This window comes from Pan paniscus, chromosome 5, assembly GCF_029289425.2.
Source record: "Pan paniscus chromosome 5, NHGRI_mPanPan1-v2.0_pri, whole genome shotgun sequence".
NCBI lineage: Eukaryota > Metazoa > Chordata > Mammalia > Primates > Hominidae > Pan > Pan paniscus.
This window is the reverse complement of record NC_073254.2, coordinates 172,136,462-172,152,455: the sequence shown is the minus strand read 5'-3', so window position 1 is coordinate 172,152,455 and position 15,994 is coordinate 172,136,462. Positions and strand designations below refer to the sequence as shown.

At 41.0% G+C, this 15,994-nt stretch overlaps 1 protein-coding gene across 21 annotated transcripts in view; it reads left to right on the top strand.

Annotated features, from left to right (window-relative positions):
* Positions 1-9,677, top strand: part of SYNE1 (spectrin repeat containing nuclear envelope protein 1) — a 519,329-nt gene extending 509,652 nt beyond the window's left edge. For 19 of the 21 annotated variants that reach the window (XM_055114235.2, XM_055114240.2, XM_034963099.3 and 16 more), the window contains 2 exons: positions 598-656; positions 8,690-9,677. In XM_055114235.2, coding sequence (XP_054970210.2) covers positions 598-656; positions 8,690-8,930 — 300 coding nt within the window. In that variant the 3' untranslated portion in view covers positions 8,931-9,677. The remainder of the gene's footprint in view (positions 1-597; positions 657-8,689) is intronic. The other 2 variants (XM_055114245.2, XM_055114246.3) reach the window with 1 other exon arrangement.
* The last annotated feature ends 6,317 nt before the right edge of the window (positions 9,678-15,994 follow it).

Below are 15,994 nucleotides of genomic sequence, written 5' to 3'. Positions count from 1 at the left end.
GTTCTATGCTGATAAATGTATTATCTTTTTTAGGATTTTTTTTTTTTACTACATTCACTAGTTTCCTATAGATCCTAGTTTAAGAATGTGAAGGAATACTGGCTTTTCAAGTCAAATTTTAACCTTTCTTTAAGTTGAATATTTAAGTTGGGCTTCATCACTACAAAGACCAATCTCATATTGCCATTGTTATTTCTTATGGGCCAAGAATTTTAACACTGTTTTACTATTCTAAAAGATGAAAAAAATATATTAAGTGTCTTTGAAATATGTGATATGGCATAGTGCATTTTACATTTATTGTATGTAAATATACACATGTGTTTCTACCATGAAAAGTCATGAGAATTATGCCCACCATAGTATGGACTCCAGAATCCCAACTTAATGTTTTATCAGTGGCTAATCACATAGATATAAATTTATTTTACTTCTTCAACAAAAGAAAAGCCAGTTTCCTTAATTCATGGGTACTGATCATTCCATTTGATTTATTTTTCCTTTGCTGCACTTTTAGTTTAATTTTCATTAGTAGCTTGTCTTTATTTGCCTGGACTGAACATTCTTCTTTCTTTACCCCCTGTTCATTGCAAACAGCCACGAGGCAAGTGTAGTCTCTCACAGCCTGGACCCTCTGTCAGCAGTCCACATAGCAGGTACCTCCTTCTCCTGGTTTCCACACTGTTCTAGAACCCCAAGAGGATGATGAAAATTGTCCATGACTTAGGTTGGCCTATATCTGGTCTGCCTCAGGGTAGTTGGGAAATTACTCATTTCAGTCCACACCCTTTCCTTGTAAATTGGAAGAGATGTTTCTAAATGAAATGTTCAAGTAAATTTCAGAGCATAAAATATTTGGACTCCGTGAAAATTCTGTTTGTCTCAACATAGCCCATCTGGTACTTTTCATCAAATTGTCAATAAGGATTTGATTACAATTGGTGGCACCACTGCCATTTGATTCATGGCAGACTTTTATCATCCTCTTTATTTCTAGAGTTTACAATAAGACAGGTAATCGATCAGTGAATTCTTTTACCATTCACAAAACCCGCATATCTGAATAAAATATACTAACATCCCCAACTTTTTATTTTATTTTCATGTTTTATCCAGATTGTGGGTTTTGGAATCTCAAAATGGCAAGTCCTAATTTGGTGTTCATTGAAAATTTATAAGTACCTTCTCTCTTCTGCTTATCCTAAAACTTCCCTTCATCCAGCACACCCAGCCACTCACTCTCCGGGCACTTGGCAAGCTCACTCTGGAACCCGCAGCAGCCAGTGCCCCTGCCCAGTCACCTCCCGAGAGCCGACTCACAGCTGCCACTCCACGCTTCCTGCCTGGCCTCCAGCAGCCCCTTACTCCCGCAGTTAGCAGTGCTTTGCCTTCTTTGTTGTCGGTGTGGTGTCTGTGCTCCTCTGCTCCTCCACTGATCAGTTCAAGTTTCCCCAGACAGCTTTCTAAAAAATGAAAACACTGTCCTCGGAGCCTGTTTTCATTCCAGTCCCTAGCAATTCACTGTTAAAGTAGCTTGTCCCTCTGGAAACTTATCACCACTGAGCAGGAATCTGAATTCCTGGAAGGAGGGTGGGGATGAGGAAATGTAGAACTGTAAACAACCCTTGAGTAATAATTTTAGTTTTCCAGCTGTACATAAGGGACTGGCTATTTCATTTGGTCCTTCCCACTCGGCTGAGGTCAGGCAGAACGTATTTTCATATGTTCTCTGGTTTTAGACCTCCCTTTACTGTTTTTTTTTTCTTTTCATTTCCTTTGGTTTGGTTTGAAGACAATTTTATGAGTTTTTTTTTTCTAGCCTAAACAAAATAGCAATAATAAAATATGGAGAAAAACTCTTGGGGACTTTTGAAGATAATGATGAGCACCCGCAGATGCTCTAAGGTTTGCTCAGCCCCCTCTAAGTAGAGACAATTTCTTTTAGGCAGATCATTGTGTTATATAGTCCATCTTTTCCCCACAAATTGCTGATGTACCATGAACAGAGATGAAGAATATCCCCACAGCATTCCTTCAAGGATACCAGAGATCAGTTCTTTGGTTGATACAAATGATAGTGACGAGAAGGGGGAAAGCGCTTATGTTATGATGCAACGCCAACAGCAGTCACTCTTTGGTTCCCAAATATTGCGTCTATCTGCTCTCCGCATTGTTTCAGACAGCCACATAGATCTTTTGAAAATGTCAAAGGCATCGTTTCTTAGGGCAGCAAGTGCTTCCTCATGCCTCCTAACAGGGCTTTGCAGCTGGGACAGCCACATTCTCACTACGACACTCGCAAGGCGCCTTTCAGCTCTGCTCTGTCCAGCACGGTTCATTAACATCTTTCTGAGCATTCAGCACAGTGTTCACTTTGCTACTCAGGTGGGACTGGAACATAAATAATCTTCACCTGAATGGCAAACGTCATCCAACACCTTCACAGACAGGTTGTGGTTGAACATTCTTGGGCTTCGTTACCGTCGGTACCTCTGTTTGGGGCACACCCAACCCCGAGAATGAAGGGCAGAGTCTGTTGGGGAAGAATGAACTTCACCCACAGTCCAGGCTGTCGTGGTGTTCCTTTACATTGAGACTTGAGATATCTTGTGTTTAATCTTGCACTGGTCCAGCAAATTGGAAAGGTTATTGCAGAAGCATAAATAGTTTAGAATGTTGTTTCCAGCAGTCTGCAATGGGAAATTTTTAGATATGCATTCTTCCTGAGAGGAGAAAGAGACTGAGTTGGAAGAAACTGACTATTAGTTTGAAGGGAGGAGTTACTCATTTGGTTTCTTTGTTGTTGTTTAAAGTCAGATGTTAATATTATACTAGCCTGTTACATATTTCAGTTTGATTTGATGGTGGTGATTCTATATCTTCATACAGTATTTTAAACCTACATATGAATTGATGCCAATAGGTACTGAACACCTACTAAATTTAGGCCCTGGGCCTACAAAATTAATTCAATGTGATTCCTACCATTAAAAGACTTGCAGTATATCAGAATCTAGAGATTCCCTAAATCGTTACAGGGAGCTCCCTAGAACTTCTTAAAATTAGAGACATAAAAATCTGTGCATACATTCATAATAACCATATTTGTGACTGTTATTTGAGGTTAAACACACTTTAGAAGCATGCTTTCAAAGCAAATGCTTATGATGGTCTAGCTGGTACTTTTCCCCTACATTTGACTTAAAATTTTCTAACCTTATCGCCATTAATTCTTCAAAACACTACTGCAACTGAGTTGAAATTGACAGCTAGAAAGATTTCACTCCAATTTCCAGCAAGGCAAAGGAATAATTGCACTGTAGTCCGGATGTAGCAAATTGATGACTTCATTCTAAAGCTTAGAATTGTAAAATGCAAAATTGCCTTGGGCACCTTAGGTCTCTGGCACCTTCTTTACAGAGAACTAAGATGGAATGAGAAGTGGCAAATGACTGGCTGAAACACTGAAAGAGGGAAAAAAGCCCTCATTTAAAAATGTATTCAGTTAATCAGATACATTTAAGCAAGGGCAGTAGGGGTTTTTTGCATGTACACTAGGGCCTCACTATAAACACTACTCAGTTTCTTGTAGAATTTGTTTTGAAGTCTTTTCATTATCTAGGGATCTATTTATTCAAAGCATTCAAAGAGCCTCAGCACAGAGCCTCTCCCCTCTAAGGCAGGTTGCTCACCCGTGCCCCAAGGAAAGCTGTAGGGTAAGGCTCCAATAGGTTTCTCTGTTGCTATTTGAGGTAGGCCTTCCTGGTGTTTCTAGGGAACAAGACAGGCAGTTTGAGAAATTTATCACATGCTTGAAAGCAAAATATTAATAAATCAGGTATGTTTTCCTGAGAGAAAAGGCCGAATCCAGCCAACCCCTAAGGGTATGAGTCAGCACACCCTTGGTATCATTATACAGATAATAGTGATAAGTTGCTGACATTCATTTAGTACTTAATGTGTTTCAATTATTTAGTGTTTAATTGTATACATGCTAAGCATTGTATGTATTTTACCTCATTTAACCCTCACAAGAATCCCATGACATGGCTATATTCCCAATTTATAGACAAGGACACTGGGGATTAGAGGTGTAAAGATGTAGGATTTGAACCCAGGTCTCCCCTGACTCCAGACCCTACCCCGTTAACCATACCACTCTGCTGAAGGGCCATTGATGGGTAGAAGCCTTTAAACAATGGTTTTAGAGCTGAGGCCACCACAGGCTGCCTCAGGTAGTTTAGGATTAGCAAGAATGTTTGGTTTGGAAAAAAAGAAGACCTGGGTCCTAACTTGATTCTGGAAACTTGTCTCCTGAACCATATATCCAGGAAACACTGGGTTTCAAAGACAAGACACATAAGGGCAGGATCAAGATCACGGACAATCTAGATATTTCTGCAAAATAAATCTGTTACATACTGCCAGTGTTAGCCGAAAAGTAACAAAATAAATTAGAAGTTTCTTCTCATTTGGCTTTAAATGATGCATGCACGAAATTAACTCATTTTCATTTCCTTGATTATATACAATTTTCAAAGTGAGTCATACCCTATGTGCATGGCATTCAGACTTCTCACAATTGTGTGTCCTACACACTTTCTTTTGAAGGGTGTGATTTTAGCCACTACTCCCTCCCTGCCATTCTCCTTATCCTGCAATTGTCTAGGTATTTTGGGACAGAGATGAAGCAACTCCTGGGCAGCTATTTACCTGGAAATTTGAAGGAGTGAGGGAAGTGAGAAAAATAAATAAAAATTTACTTGTAGCAAATAAGCACATTTTTTGCTGGACAGAACTATCTGATATATCTGTATTGATGATGTTCCTTAAGGAGGCTCACACATTTAATTTTTCCTGTATAAACACAATCTAAACTGGCATCCATGTATGTAATAAGACCAGAGGAGAATGACCAGTGGGTAGTCAACAAGTTGCCTTTGTTCTTTCCCTTATGAAATTTCCCAAGACTCTAGAAACTTAGGTGATTTTTAGCACAGTAGATAAATATTAAAAATAACCCTTTCCCTGGGACCATTAGCTTCTTGATACTAAAATCGCTAGAACAAGTTCCCCCTGAAGATGAGGCAGCTTTGGGCATGTTGAAACTCTGGTAATTACCCCAAGGGGACAGGCATTTTCCCAGTGGATAGTTCGGATATTTTCAAGGGCAGCCAGCTGCATGGACGGTCACTGAATATTGTGTGTTCTCTCTGTCCCCATCTCAGCCCATGACTTCTTCCTAGCTTGGCGTTCTTCAGCATTAGAAGTCATGCACAAATTAAATTTTAATAAAAAATGCTCTGATGCTGTTAAATGTGCCATGCCCTTCAACAGACTCCAACATAGGAGTCCACATTCTGTAAATGGTGACATTTTTATCAAAAATGGGCAAGTAAATTAGTCTCTCTGGCCTTCAGTTTTCTCATTTGCAAAGATGAGGGGTGCATTAATATCCTAAAATTATTTTGGCTGTCATGATTTATGATTCAATGGTTTGCCATTTTTCTCAGGAGTGAACAGGTCAATGGGCAGCCCTTGTTTTGATCTTGATCTTTGACCTAATTGCACAAAGAATTTAACAGTTGACAAACAGGAGCTATTCAGCTCTGTCAGATTGTACTATCAATTATATATGTAAATCTTCCCATCACTAAAGTTCTTAAATGTCTCCTAATGAAAATTAGTCAGGTATTTAATAACTAGGAATTGTGGGAGCTCTCTTCAGTCACTCTGTTATAACTCATCTAGCTACAGGTGTTGAGTGTTGGTTGCCAGGGCATATTTTAAAGTCAGGGGAAGGATATTTTGAAGAAAATTTGATCCAAAGTTTGTGGGTAGCTATCCTATCCTTCTTAAGACACTTTAAGGCAAACCATTGAATCATTGCAAATGAGAAAACTGAAGGCCAGAGAGACTAATTTACTTGCCCATGGTTATGTAACTGCCTCAAAACAAAATGTCCCCACGTCCACACACGGATTTGATGATCTGCAGGATACTGTGAGGCCTTACGACCAGAGGCTTTAGACAGGAGGAAACCACTTGTTTCCAAATATTTTAGGATGCAAGTTCAGGATTCTCTTCTTTGCTTCTACATGTGAGATACCTGTGAAATGAATACGACCTGAATTACCATTACCATTATTCCTATCACCAACCAGCAAAACATTTCACAGCAGAGAGTGCGGTGGGCAGGGATTTTGGAAGCCTGAGTTCCTGCTAGGCCTCTTCCTTTAATTGTAGAATCTGAAGCAAATCATTCAGCCTGTCTAGAGTCTCCAGGTTCTGGTAGTTAAAATCACAGGGTTGAAATCTTCTGCCACTGGCTGTGTGAGCTTGAGCCAGTTATTTCACTTCCCTGAGCTTTCTTTCACATCATCTGTAAAATGAAGTTAATAAGTACACGCCGCAGAGGACTGCTGTGAGGATTAAATGACAGAACCCAACATAAATGCTCAGAATGCTGCCTAGCAATTAGAAGAGTAAACATGAACTGTCCTTAGCTACTCCCCTACAAAATTAGGAGATAAATTGGATGCTCTCTAAGGCCCTGTCTCAACATGAATATTTTATGCTCAGGTAACTCAAGAAGTTTCTATTTTCCTTTTCCATTAATAAGGTATATGACATACTTCTTTTATGTTCTACTATATTTTCACAAAATATACTTTTTTTTCCCTCAGCTTATTAGGAATAACTCATTGGTCTTAGCACAAGGGCAGTTAATCAGTTTGACCACTAGATGGTGATTGAGCTCTTGTGGCTTCTTGGGAGATTATTTATACTGACAAATCAGTAGAAGACAAAACATCGAACAGTGAACTTTAAAGTTAGAAGACCATCTATGCTAATTTGAAGAGGTTAGTGAAGAGGTTGACACCTAGAGATGAAGTGAGTTGTTCAAGGTTACATTACACTGCCGTTACTTGTGTGGACTTCAGAAAAGAACATGCTTCCAATTTAAACCAGTGATTTGATTTTTCCTTACACCACAAGAAGTGTACTAGAAACACTGCGTGCTGCCTGCTTCTTGGGGTTTCTGCAGAACCAATCTGTTTTTGAGATAGAGTCTCGCTCTGTTGCCCAGGATGGAGTGCAGTGGTGTTCCGATCATGGCTCACTGCAGCCTCCGCCTCCCGGGTTCAAGCGATTTCCTGCCTCGGCCTCCCAAGTAACTGGGACTACAGGCAAACGCCACCAGGCCTGACTAATTTTTGTATTTTTACCATGTTGGCCAGGCTGGCTTGAACTCCTGGCCTCAAGTGATCCGCCAACCTCAGCCTCCCAAAGCGCTGGAATTACAGGCGGGAGCCACTGTGCCCAGCCCTCTCCCATTTTTCTTTGATGGTTTAATAAAAGAGTTTTGAATACTCCCTCTGTTCCCTTCTAAGGGGATTCTGTCTGTTTTTAACATTTATTTTCTTAGGTGTCACTCCGCATCCCCCACCGATATTAGGGTAATCTGTCTTCAGAAATTAATAGGTAATAGGTGAGCTACAAACATAGTGCTTTCTTCTGGACCAAACCTACAGTTACCAATACAGCTTTCACATGCTCATATTATTTCAGTAGCCTCACATACAATGTCCTTATCCTTGGTGATATTAAAACTCTTAGGGAATTTATACTAGTTGTGAGGGAATGTTTCTTTTGGCTATATCTTTTATTTTTGTTCATTCAATGTTGTATGGGTCTGAGTGTACACCAAATGCCTGTTGTAAACAACATTTCTTTCTTCATCTTTTCTGCTAGTAACCAAAAAAAGGTAATGGCTGTTCACAAAAAGAAAACAGTAGCACCCAACTCAGAATCTACTTCCAGATTCTGTATTTTCCAGGCAGTCCTTCTTGAGAGTTCTGAAACCTGTACTCAATCTCTAATGCACTGTTTAAAAGGAAGATAAAAGTGAAATAGAAAAACTTGTCACTTTGAGTGTAGAAGGGGCTGCAGGATGACAGTCCATCCTCCTCAGAAAATGGTGTCCATTTTCCAAAGTAATGACGTCAGTGATAGGCTCAGCCTAGCATCTACATCATACAACACCAGTGTTCTGTAGACAGACTCCACTGCTATTCCTTGTTCGTACAGCTTTGGAACCTGCTAATGTCAGGGCCTGATGCTGATTCAGTGCAAGATGAAACCAGGATATGCTCTATGATTAATGAAGCTTTTATGGGTCTGTGCAAAATGACAAAGACTGTTTTTATTTTTGCTGCATGGATTTTGGCATATCCAGGATGGCTAGATGGGATACTTGGTATGATTCTGACAGCAACTAATTTTGCTTAACAATGTTCGTGATATTCTTAAAAATATGCTGCATCAAATATCTACATTTTAATTATTCTGGATCTACTTAATTCATGCTAGTAGAATGTGTATAGAGCAATTATTTTTGTTGATAGAAAATGTTTCACCAAATTAAGGGATAAAAGGAGTAGAATTTGAACCTAATTAGTTACATTTAGTTGACTGACTAAATGTTTATTTCTCGTCAGTGCAGTTTCCAACAACTTCATTTGATGGTGGGGGGTGACCTGGGCACACTGTGGAAGGCTGGCAGCTGATCGCCAGGCTGGGGTGTGCTTGGCATGGCCCTTTAGCTTCCAGGAAGGTGCAGAGGCAAAAAGCAGTGTCCATCCGACACTGGAGTTATCTGAGTAATTTATATCCATTCTTCTCTCAGGTCCACAAAAGGTGGCTCCGATTCCTCCCTTTCTGAGCCAGGGCCAGGTCGGTCCGGCCGCGGATTCCTGTTCAGAGTCCTCCGAGCAGCTCTTCCCCTTCAGCTTCTCCTGCTCCTCCTCATCGGGCTTGCCTGCCTTGTACCAATGTCAGAGGAAGACTACAGCTGTGCCCTCTCCAACAACTTTGCCCGGTCATTCCACCCCATGCTCAGATACACAAATGGCCCTCCTCCACTCTGAACTAAGCAGATGCCATCTGCAGAAGTGCTGGTAGCATAAGGAGGATCGGGTCATAAGCAATCCCAAACTACCAACAAGAGGACCTTGATCTTGGTGAAAGCCCTCGGTGTGGCAGCTTTAGCCCTCCTCCAGATCACATGTGTGCAAATTATGGCTTCAGAGGTGGAAGATAAACAGTGACAGGGGAACAAACAGACAACAAGAAGGTTTGGAAGAAATCTGGTTTGAGACTCTGAACCTTAGCACTAAGGAGATTGAGTAAGGACCTCCAAAGTTCCCCGGACTCATGAATTCTGGGCCCTTGGCCCATTCTGTGCACAGCCAAGGACTTCAGTAGACCATCTGGGCAGCTTTCCCATGGTGCTGCTCCAACCATCAGATAAATGACCCTCCCAAGCACCATGTCAGTGTCGTACAATCTACCAACCAACCAGTGCTGAAGAGATTTTAGAACCTTGTAACATACAATTTTTAAGAGCTTATATGGCAGCTTCCTTTTTACCTTGTTTTCCTTTGGGGCATGATGTTTTAACCTTTGCTTTAGAAGCACAAGCTGTAAATCTAAAAGGCACTTTTTTTTAGAGGTACAAAGAAAAACTAGATGTAATAAATAAGATCATGGAAGGCTTTATGTGAAAAAAGTTGAATGTTATAGTAAAAAAAAAGATATTTATGTATGTACAGTTTGCTAAAGCCAAGTTTTGTTTGTATTGATTTCTTTGCATTTATTATAGATATTATAAGATATTTTGTCTGTGGTTTTTTTCCCTAAACAAATAACTCTAAGTTTCATTATTAAGCAGGCACTGATCAGAATGCAACCTAAATGATCATTTTTTTGTGCATTGAATGAAGCTGGAACATTAGTATATATTAAAGGAAAAGGGTGGCAAGAGGCAGCGTGGATTTAGACATAGAAGACCCCAGGTGATTCCTTTTTTTCCTCTTCCTTCCATAGTCAATCAAATCTCCTGAATTCTTGCTTCCAGAAACCTTTCATCCTCTATTCTCCATTCCTTTTGCACATGGGAGAGGCCTCCTAGGAGCTGATATCTGAGGTCCCTTCTCCATTCCATTGCGAGCAGACAACAGCCACAGAAATCTTCTTAAAGCACACTTCTGTTCAGATCCCTTCTTTGCTGCAAAGCCTTCTATTCATTGTCTATTCTGTTCATTGTCTACCGGATAAAATACAGTTTTCTTCTTTTAAGTCCATATGCAATGAGATTTTATTTTGCTCCTCTGAACTTGCCTACTATAGTGGCCCTCATGGAATTATGTGATGCTCATGGCATTTTAATGTATCATTTAATAATTCTGGGGCATGTAAAACTCAGGTCTCTGGCTTCTCTTCTGGTAGACAGCTCTGGTGCCCTAGTCCAGAGCACATATTCCTGCATGGCAGTAATTGCCGGAGCTTGTTGGCTGCTGTCCCTTCCAGAATTGGGAGAGAGAGAGAGAGTATCTCCTATTTGTACTTGTAAACCTTCAACTTCTCTCAAGGTCTGTGTCACCCTAGCCCCAGAGGTATTTAAGTTTACAAATCCTGCTCTAAATTGAGTATTTAAACCAAACTGAGGCCCTTCAACTTGCCTGAAACTGCCGGTTTCCATAATGCAGGTAGTCTGAGTCCATCTCAACTAGGGTTCCTGGGGCTTGCTAAATTTTCCAAGTCCTGGACTTGCTTCAGACCTTCTAGTTCAATGTCTGGGATGGGGCCTGGGAGCCGGCATTTTAAAGAGATGCCTGAGGAGACTTTATTCCTCCTAACTGCTGAAAAGCACTGCCCTCTACTTCCTTAACTTCATTCCTCCTTGCCTGCCTCACAGGACTCAGCTCACAAGCCACCTCCTTCTTGAAAAATTTCCTGATCACTTTCACACTGTATTTAAGACTTCTCTCTACTACTCGGCTTCTTGCCGTCAGGTTGTCTGTATCTTATGGCCCATGAACCCATCGTGTTCCACAGGGAACACGATGGATCTCCCCCCGCCCATTGTTATTTTATAGAGAAGACCACCTTGTGGTTAAAGTGTCCCATCTTCCTGCTTCTGGAGAGGCTGTGAGCAGCGGTGGCCATTGGCGTTGAAGGGTGCCCTGCACCCTCATCTGAGATGGAGCACTCTTCAGGCCTTGCTCTTCCCTCACTTTCCTGTCACTCCTCCCAATATCTGGAAGGAGAAGTCCTCCCTCCAGAGCAGTTTTGCCCTTCAGGGGGTATGGAAATCCCACACAATGAAGAGTGTCGTCATGGAAAAGGCAAGCGCAAGAGACTTCAGAAGCATTTCTTCTCCACATCACTGTCAACTGACTTCCTCCTAGGCATCTCCCATCACTGAAGAATCAAATGGCAAATGTTGCTGAGAAAAACATTTGGTTTCAATTAAGAAAAATCTTAGCATACATTCCATCTGTGCCTTTCTCAAAACCCTGTGAAACCCCCAAAGGGGTGTAGAACATCCATTTCCATTACATTTTTGAAGATTTAAACAACAGAACCTTCGAAGAAGTAAGGAACCCTGGTGAGTGCAAACATTGAACCCATGAGGTCGTGGCTCTTCCCCAGATGATTGATTGGCCAATTTAGCAAGGGCCATGCCAGACGCAGATGATGGGGAGATGGGTATGGGGCCATGAGCATCCTCACCCGCACCCAGCGGTTGCTCTGGCAACAGAGAGAAAAAGCTTCATGGAAGGGATGTGGGATGGTTTAAAGAATAGTAAGGAGATAAAAGGACATTGATGGCTGCTGAAGAACCTTCCATTTCTGCAGTGAGGACAGTCAGGAGCCCTGCTGTGGCCTGGAGAGAGGGAATGGTGTCCCAAGTGAGTGCTGGGTGAGGAAGGGCTTAAAGAGACCATCCACTGACCAGGAAGGATGGGAAGGGAAGGGTTAATAACATGGTGGTAAGGAGATTTGCACAAGCAAATGCGAAATATTAGAAAAGTGAACAAAGAATCCAATATAGCTAACATGGAAAAATAAGGCATTAGAATCTAAAAGTAGTAACTTAATAAGAAATCCCGGGAGAAATGAAAGGATTTTTGGGAAATGATGGCTGAGGAGCAGGAATGTCCCTCCTGGAAAATGGACCCACAGTAGCTTCTCTTGTTTTTGTAAGAAGTGAGAAGAGAAGGCTTCTGAAGGCCCAGATGGGAAATTCAGCATGCCGAGGCCTGAGATTTACTATAAAAATGCAGGTTAGAGTAGATTGATTGATAGCCTACACCCCAGGGCCAAATATTAAGACATTATAGCTACAAAACTTAATTGACAAACCACATAAAAGATCGTAAAGCAAAGAATAGTGGAGAGAGATGATTTATGAAAGCTAATCATGTCCAGAAAAGCCGGGCCTCCCAGGGCTGGTCTGGGCTGCCTGAAAGCAGCCCAGTGGACAGGTTCCTTGTTCGGTGCAACCAATTCACCAGCACCATCGCCAAACCTTCACAGGGGATTGTGGAGAAATTGAAATATCCTGAGTGTGTACCAGATAGGTCCAGAAGTGCCTGGGGAGAGCAACAGCCATTAATCTCTCAAGTAGTTCACTGAATGCCCACTATGTGGCAGGAACTGCTCCAAGCTCCCTCGGGGAGTCCTCTCGGGGAGGACCTCAGAAGTTCTTGTGTTTGTTTGTTTGTTTTATTTTTATTTTTTATTTTACTTTAGGTTCTGGGATACATGTACTGAATGTGCAGGTTTGTTACACAGGTATACATGTGCCATGGCGGTTTGCTGCACCTATCAACCCATCATCTAGGTTTTAAGCCCTGCATGCATTAGGTATTTGCCCTAATGCTCTCCCTCCCCTTGCCCCCACCCCTTACCTCCTAACCCCCTGACAGGCCCCAGTGTGTGGTGCTCCCTTCCCTGTGTCTATGTGTTCTCATTGTTCGTCTCCCACTTATGAGTGAAAACGTGTGGTGTTTGGTTTTCTGTTCCTGTGTTAGTTTGCTGAGGATGATGGTCTTCATCCGTGTCCCTGCAAAGGACAAGAACTCATTCTTTTTTATGGCTGCATAGTATTCCATGGTGTATTCACGCCACATTTTCTTTATCCAGTCTATCATTGATGGGCATTTGGGTGGGTTCTTGTTTAATGACTCATTAAAAGCAGTCACCAGTGGGCCTTTGACATAGAGAAGAATCCATATTTCCCAGCACCAGTTATGTCCTCAAATGGGATGAAGGCAAATGAGGAAACTAGAAGGGAATTTAATAGAAACAATATCTAATTTAGGGGAGGAAAGGGAGATTAAAGCTGTTAGATCTCTATTTTCTATGAGCAAATTCCTCTGCTTTTAGCTTCTTGGTCACCCAGTTTATATTACAGTGGGATGTGTTTTTGAAGAGTATGAATGTCCATCTGCAGAAATGGAGGCAGGTGGAGTGGTTTATAAGCACGGAGGCAACTTTTCACTTAGATATAACACTGAGAAGTTAATTCAGGAAATAGGTGTTTTTCTGAGTGTGGTCATCTCAATTTTAGATTTAGTAGTACCCTGGGGTAACTATGGCTGATTGTCATACCTAAAGTAACCCAAAGATAATGAAACTGAAAGCGAAGGACTTCTATTCTTCAATTCCCAGCTTCTCACTAACCTGTCCCTTGAAGTTTTAAAATATGCACCAAGAATCCACTGGAGGCTACCACAGACAGGCCTAAATTTGGGAGAGAACCCTCACTCAGATGAATAAGTGCATGAACAAGGTGCAGCCTTCTGCAGCCGAAGGAAGCTAAGGGGGCTGGACAGTTGGGAATGATTAATGAGAAGCAGGGTGATGTGCTGTAACACAAGCTGAACAATGAGAACATTTAATCTGGGGAGCTGAGGAAGCCGGTTGGGACTTGGATATAATCTTTCTAAAATATGAAGGTCACAGAAAAATAAATCAGGCTCATGAATTTGCTTAACCTGTTACCTAATACAAGAGTGGGAACATAACTGAATTTGAAAACCGCAATTATGTCAGGAGAAGAAAGTCCTGGGTAAGCCTCGTCACAGATTTGATGCTACAGGCAATCGAGAAGAAATCCAGATCTCCCTGCTGAATATTCACATCAGAGCCTCACAGATGTGCATTCCCAGCTCAGGCTTAAATCCTGCCGGACACATTCTTGAAGCTGTTGTTGGGCTCAGAAAGCAAAGCTGCCAAGCAGCTGCCAACTTCGACAGCAATTCCAGGCAGCCAACCCCAAACCCCATTTATTGGCAGGAACCCAGTGGAGGCCATGTCCACCCCTTGCCCCACACCTCCTTGTGGGATTTACAGGTTGAGTGGACACTGTAGGTGATGTAAGTAGCCATGGCTTTCAGAGTGGGTTTGGCTCACCTGTGGCTCAAAGAATCACTATTACCTGGAAACCTGTTAAGAATGCACCACATTCAGCCCTAGGGCTGGGCTTCCAAGCTACCACCTGCACTGGATTTCTCCATCTTTGGGCCCTTTAACTCTCTCCAGTTGGCCATGATAGCAAGCAGTAACAGCAAGCTTCCCCATCCTCCTCCACTAACTCAAAATATATTGGCTTCACCGAACAATTGGTTTCCATATAAATCTGGATTTTTATTCTGAACTCTAGTCAATGGTTAGATCTACCTGGCCATTGCTGTTTTAATTATAGCAGTATGTAGTATAATTTATTATAATGATGTATATATTTGTATAATATAAAAACAAAATAAAATAGATATAAATAATACAAATATATAAGTATGTACTATAACTAATAATATAGTAGTATAGTATATTTGTTACTTCAAGTTTTAATACATCTTAGGAAAAGCCTCATTTATTTCTCGCTGTGTATGTGTCTATTTTAAAGGCTAATTGTTAAAGTCAATTATTTTGATTACAAAAGATCCTCTTGTGTTTCACAGAAAACTAAGTTTCCTATCTACTCTCTCTACATCATCTCCCGATTTTATGTTACCTTTCTATGCCTTTTGATGTTCTTATGCAAACAACATATACATTTTTAAGAATTGGATCTATTCTTATTATTCTGTAACTTGCATTTTTCACTTCACGATGTCCCACAGACATATTGGTACCTGTGCCATCATCCTCACTGAGTTAGAGATCTCAGTATCTCTTTTTCAACCACTGGTTTCTTCCAGGGTTTGTTAGGAATCACGGCTGCAGTAGACACTCTTGCGTGTATATGCATGTGTATCTTTTGATAGTGCTGCTTTTATTTCTCCAAGATGTATTGTTCAAAGTGGAATTACTGAATCAAAAGGTATGTACATTCTTCTTTTAGTAAATTTTAGTAAATTCTGCCCGTTTGCTTTCTAAAAAAGTCGTGATGATTTACACTCCCACCCACACCAGAGATGACAACCTCCTTTGCCTCATACTTTCCTTTAATGTACACTAGTGGTTTCCAAATTACGGGACTTATTCCCAAATTATTAATGTTCAAATTCTGTTCATTAGACTCTCTCAGGAAACTTTTAAAAATGTAGAACCCCAGGCCATACCCCAAACCAATTAAATTGGTAGCTGGGGATCAGTAGTTACTTGAAGGTCCCCAGGCAATTCCCAGGTGCAGACGGTTGGGAAGGGCTGGCCTAGATGCTATCAGTTTTCTAAAAATATTGCCCAATTGAGAGCAACAGTAGCTCATTGTTTTTAAAATTTGCATGTCCATGGCTAGTTTGTATAATAATTGTTCCATTTGTATTGCCTCTTCTGTGAAGTCTGTTTTATGATCTATTTTTCTTTTATATTTTAATATTATTTTCAGTGACCTCTTTGCATATTAGAAAAATTAAATCTGGATATGAAGTGTCCTGACTTCATATAGTTCTTTCAGTCACACAGAAAGTTTCATTTTTATGTCATCAAACCTGGCAGGTTCTTTTTCCTTGGTAGATTCTAGTTAGTCTACATTAAGAAGGCCTTTTTTTATTTTAAGATTATGCAAAAGTTGCTTTGCATTTTCTTCTAGTAGGTCTATAATCTATCTGGAATTATTTTTGTCATTAGTATGAAGTGAGGAACTAGTTTGTCATTCTCCAAATGAATAGATAATTGTCCCAAAACCAATCAGGGACAA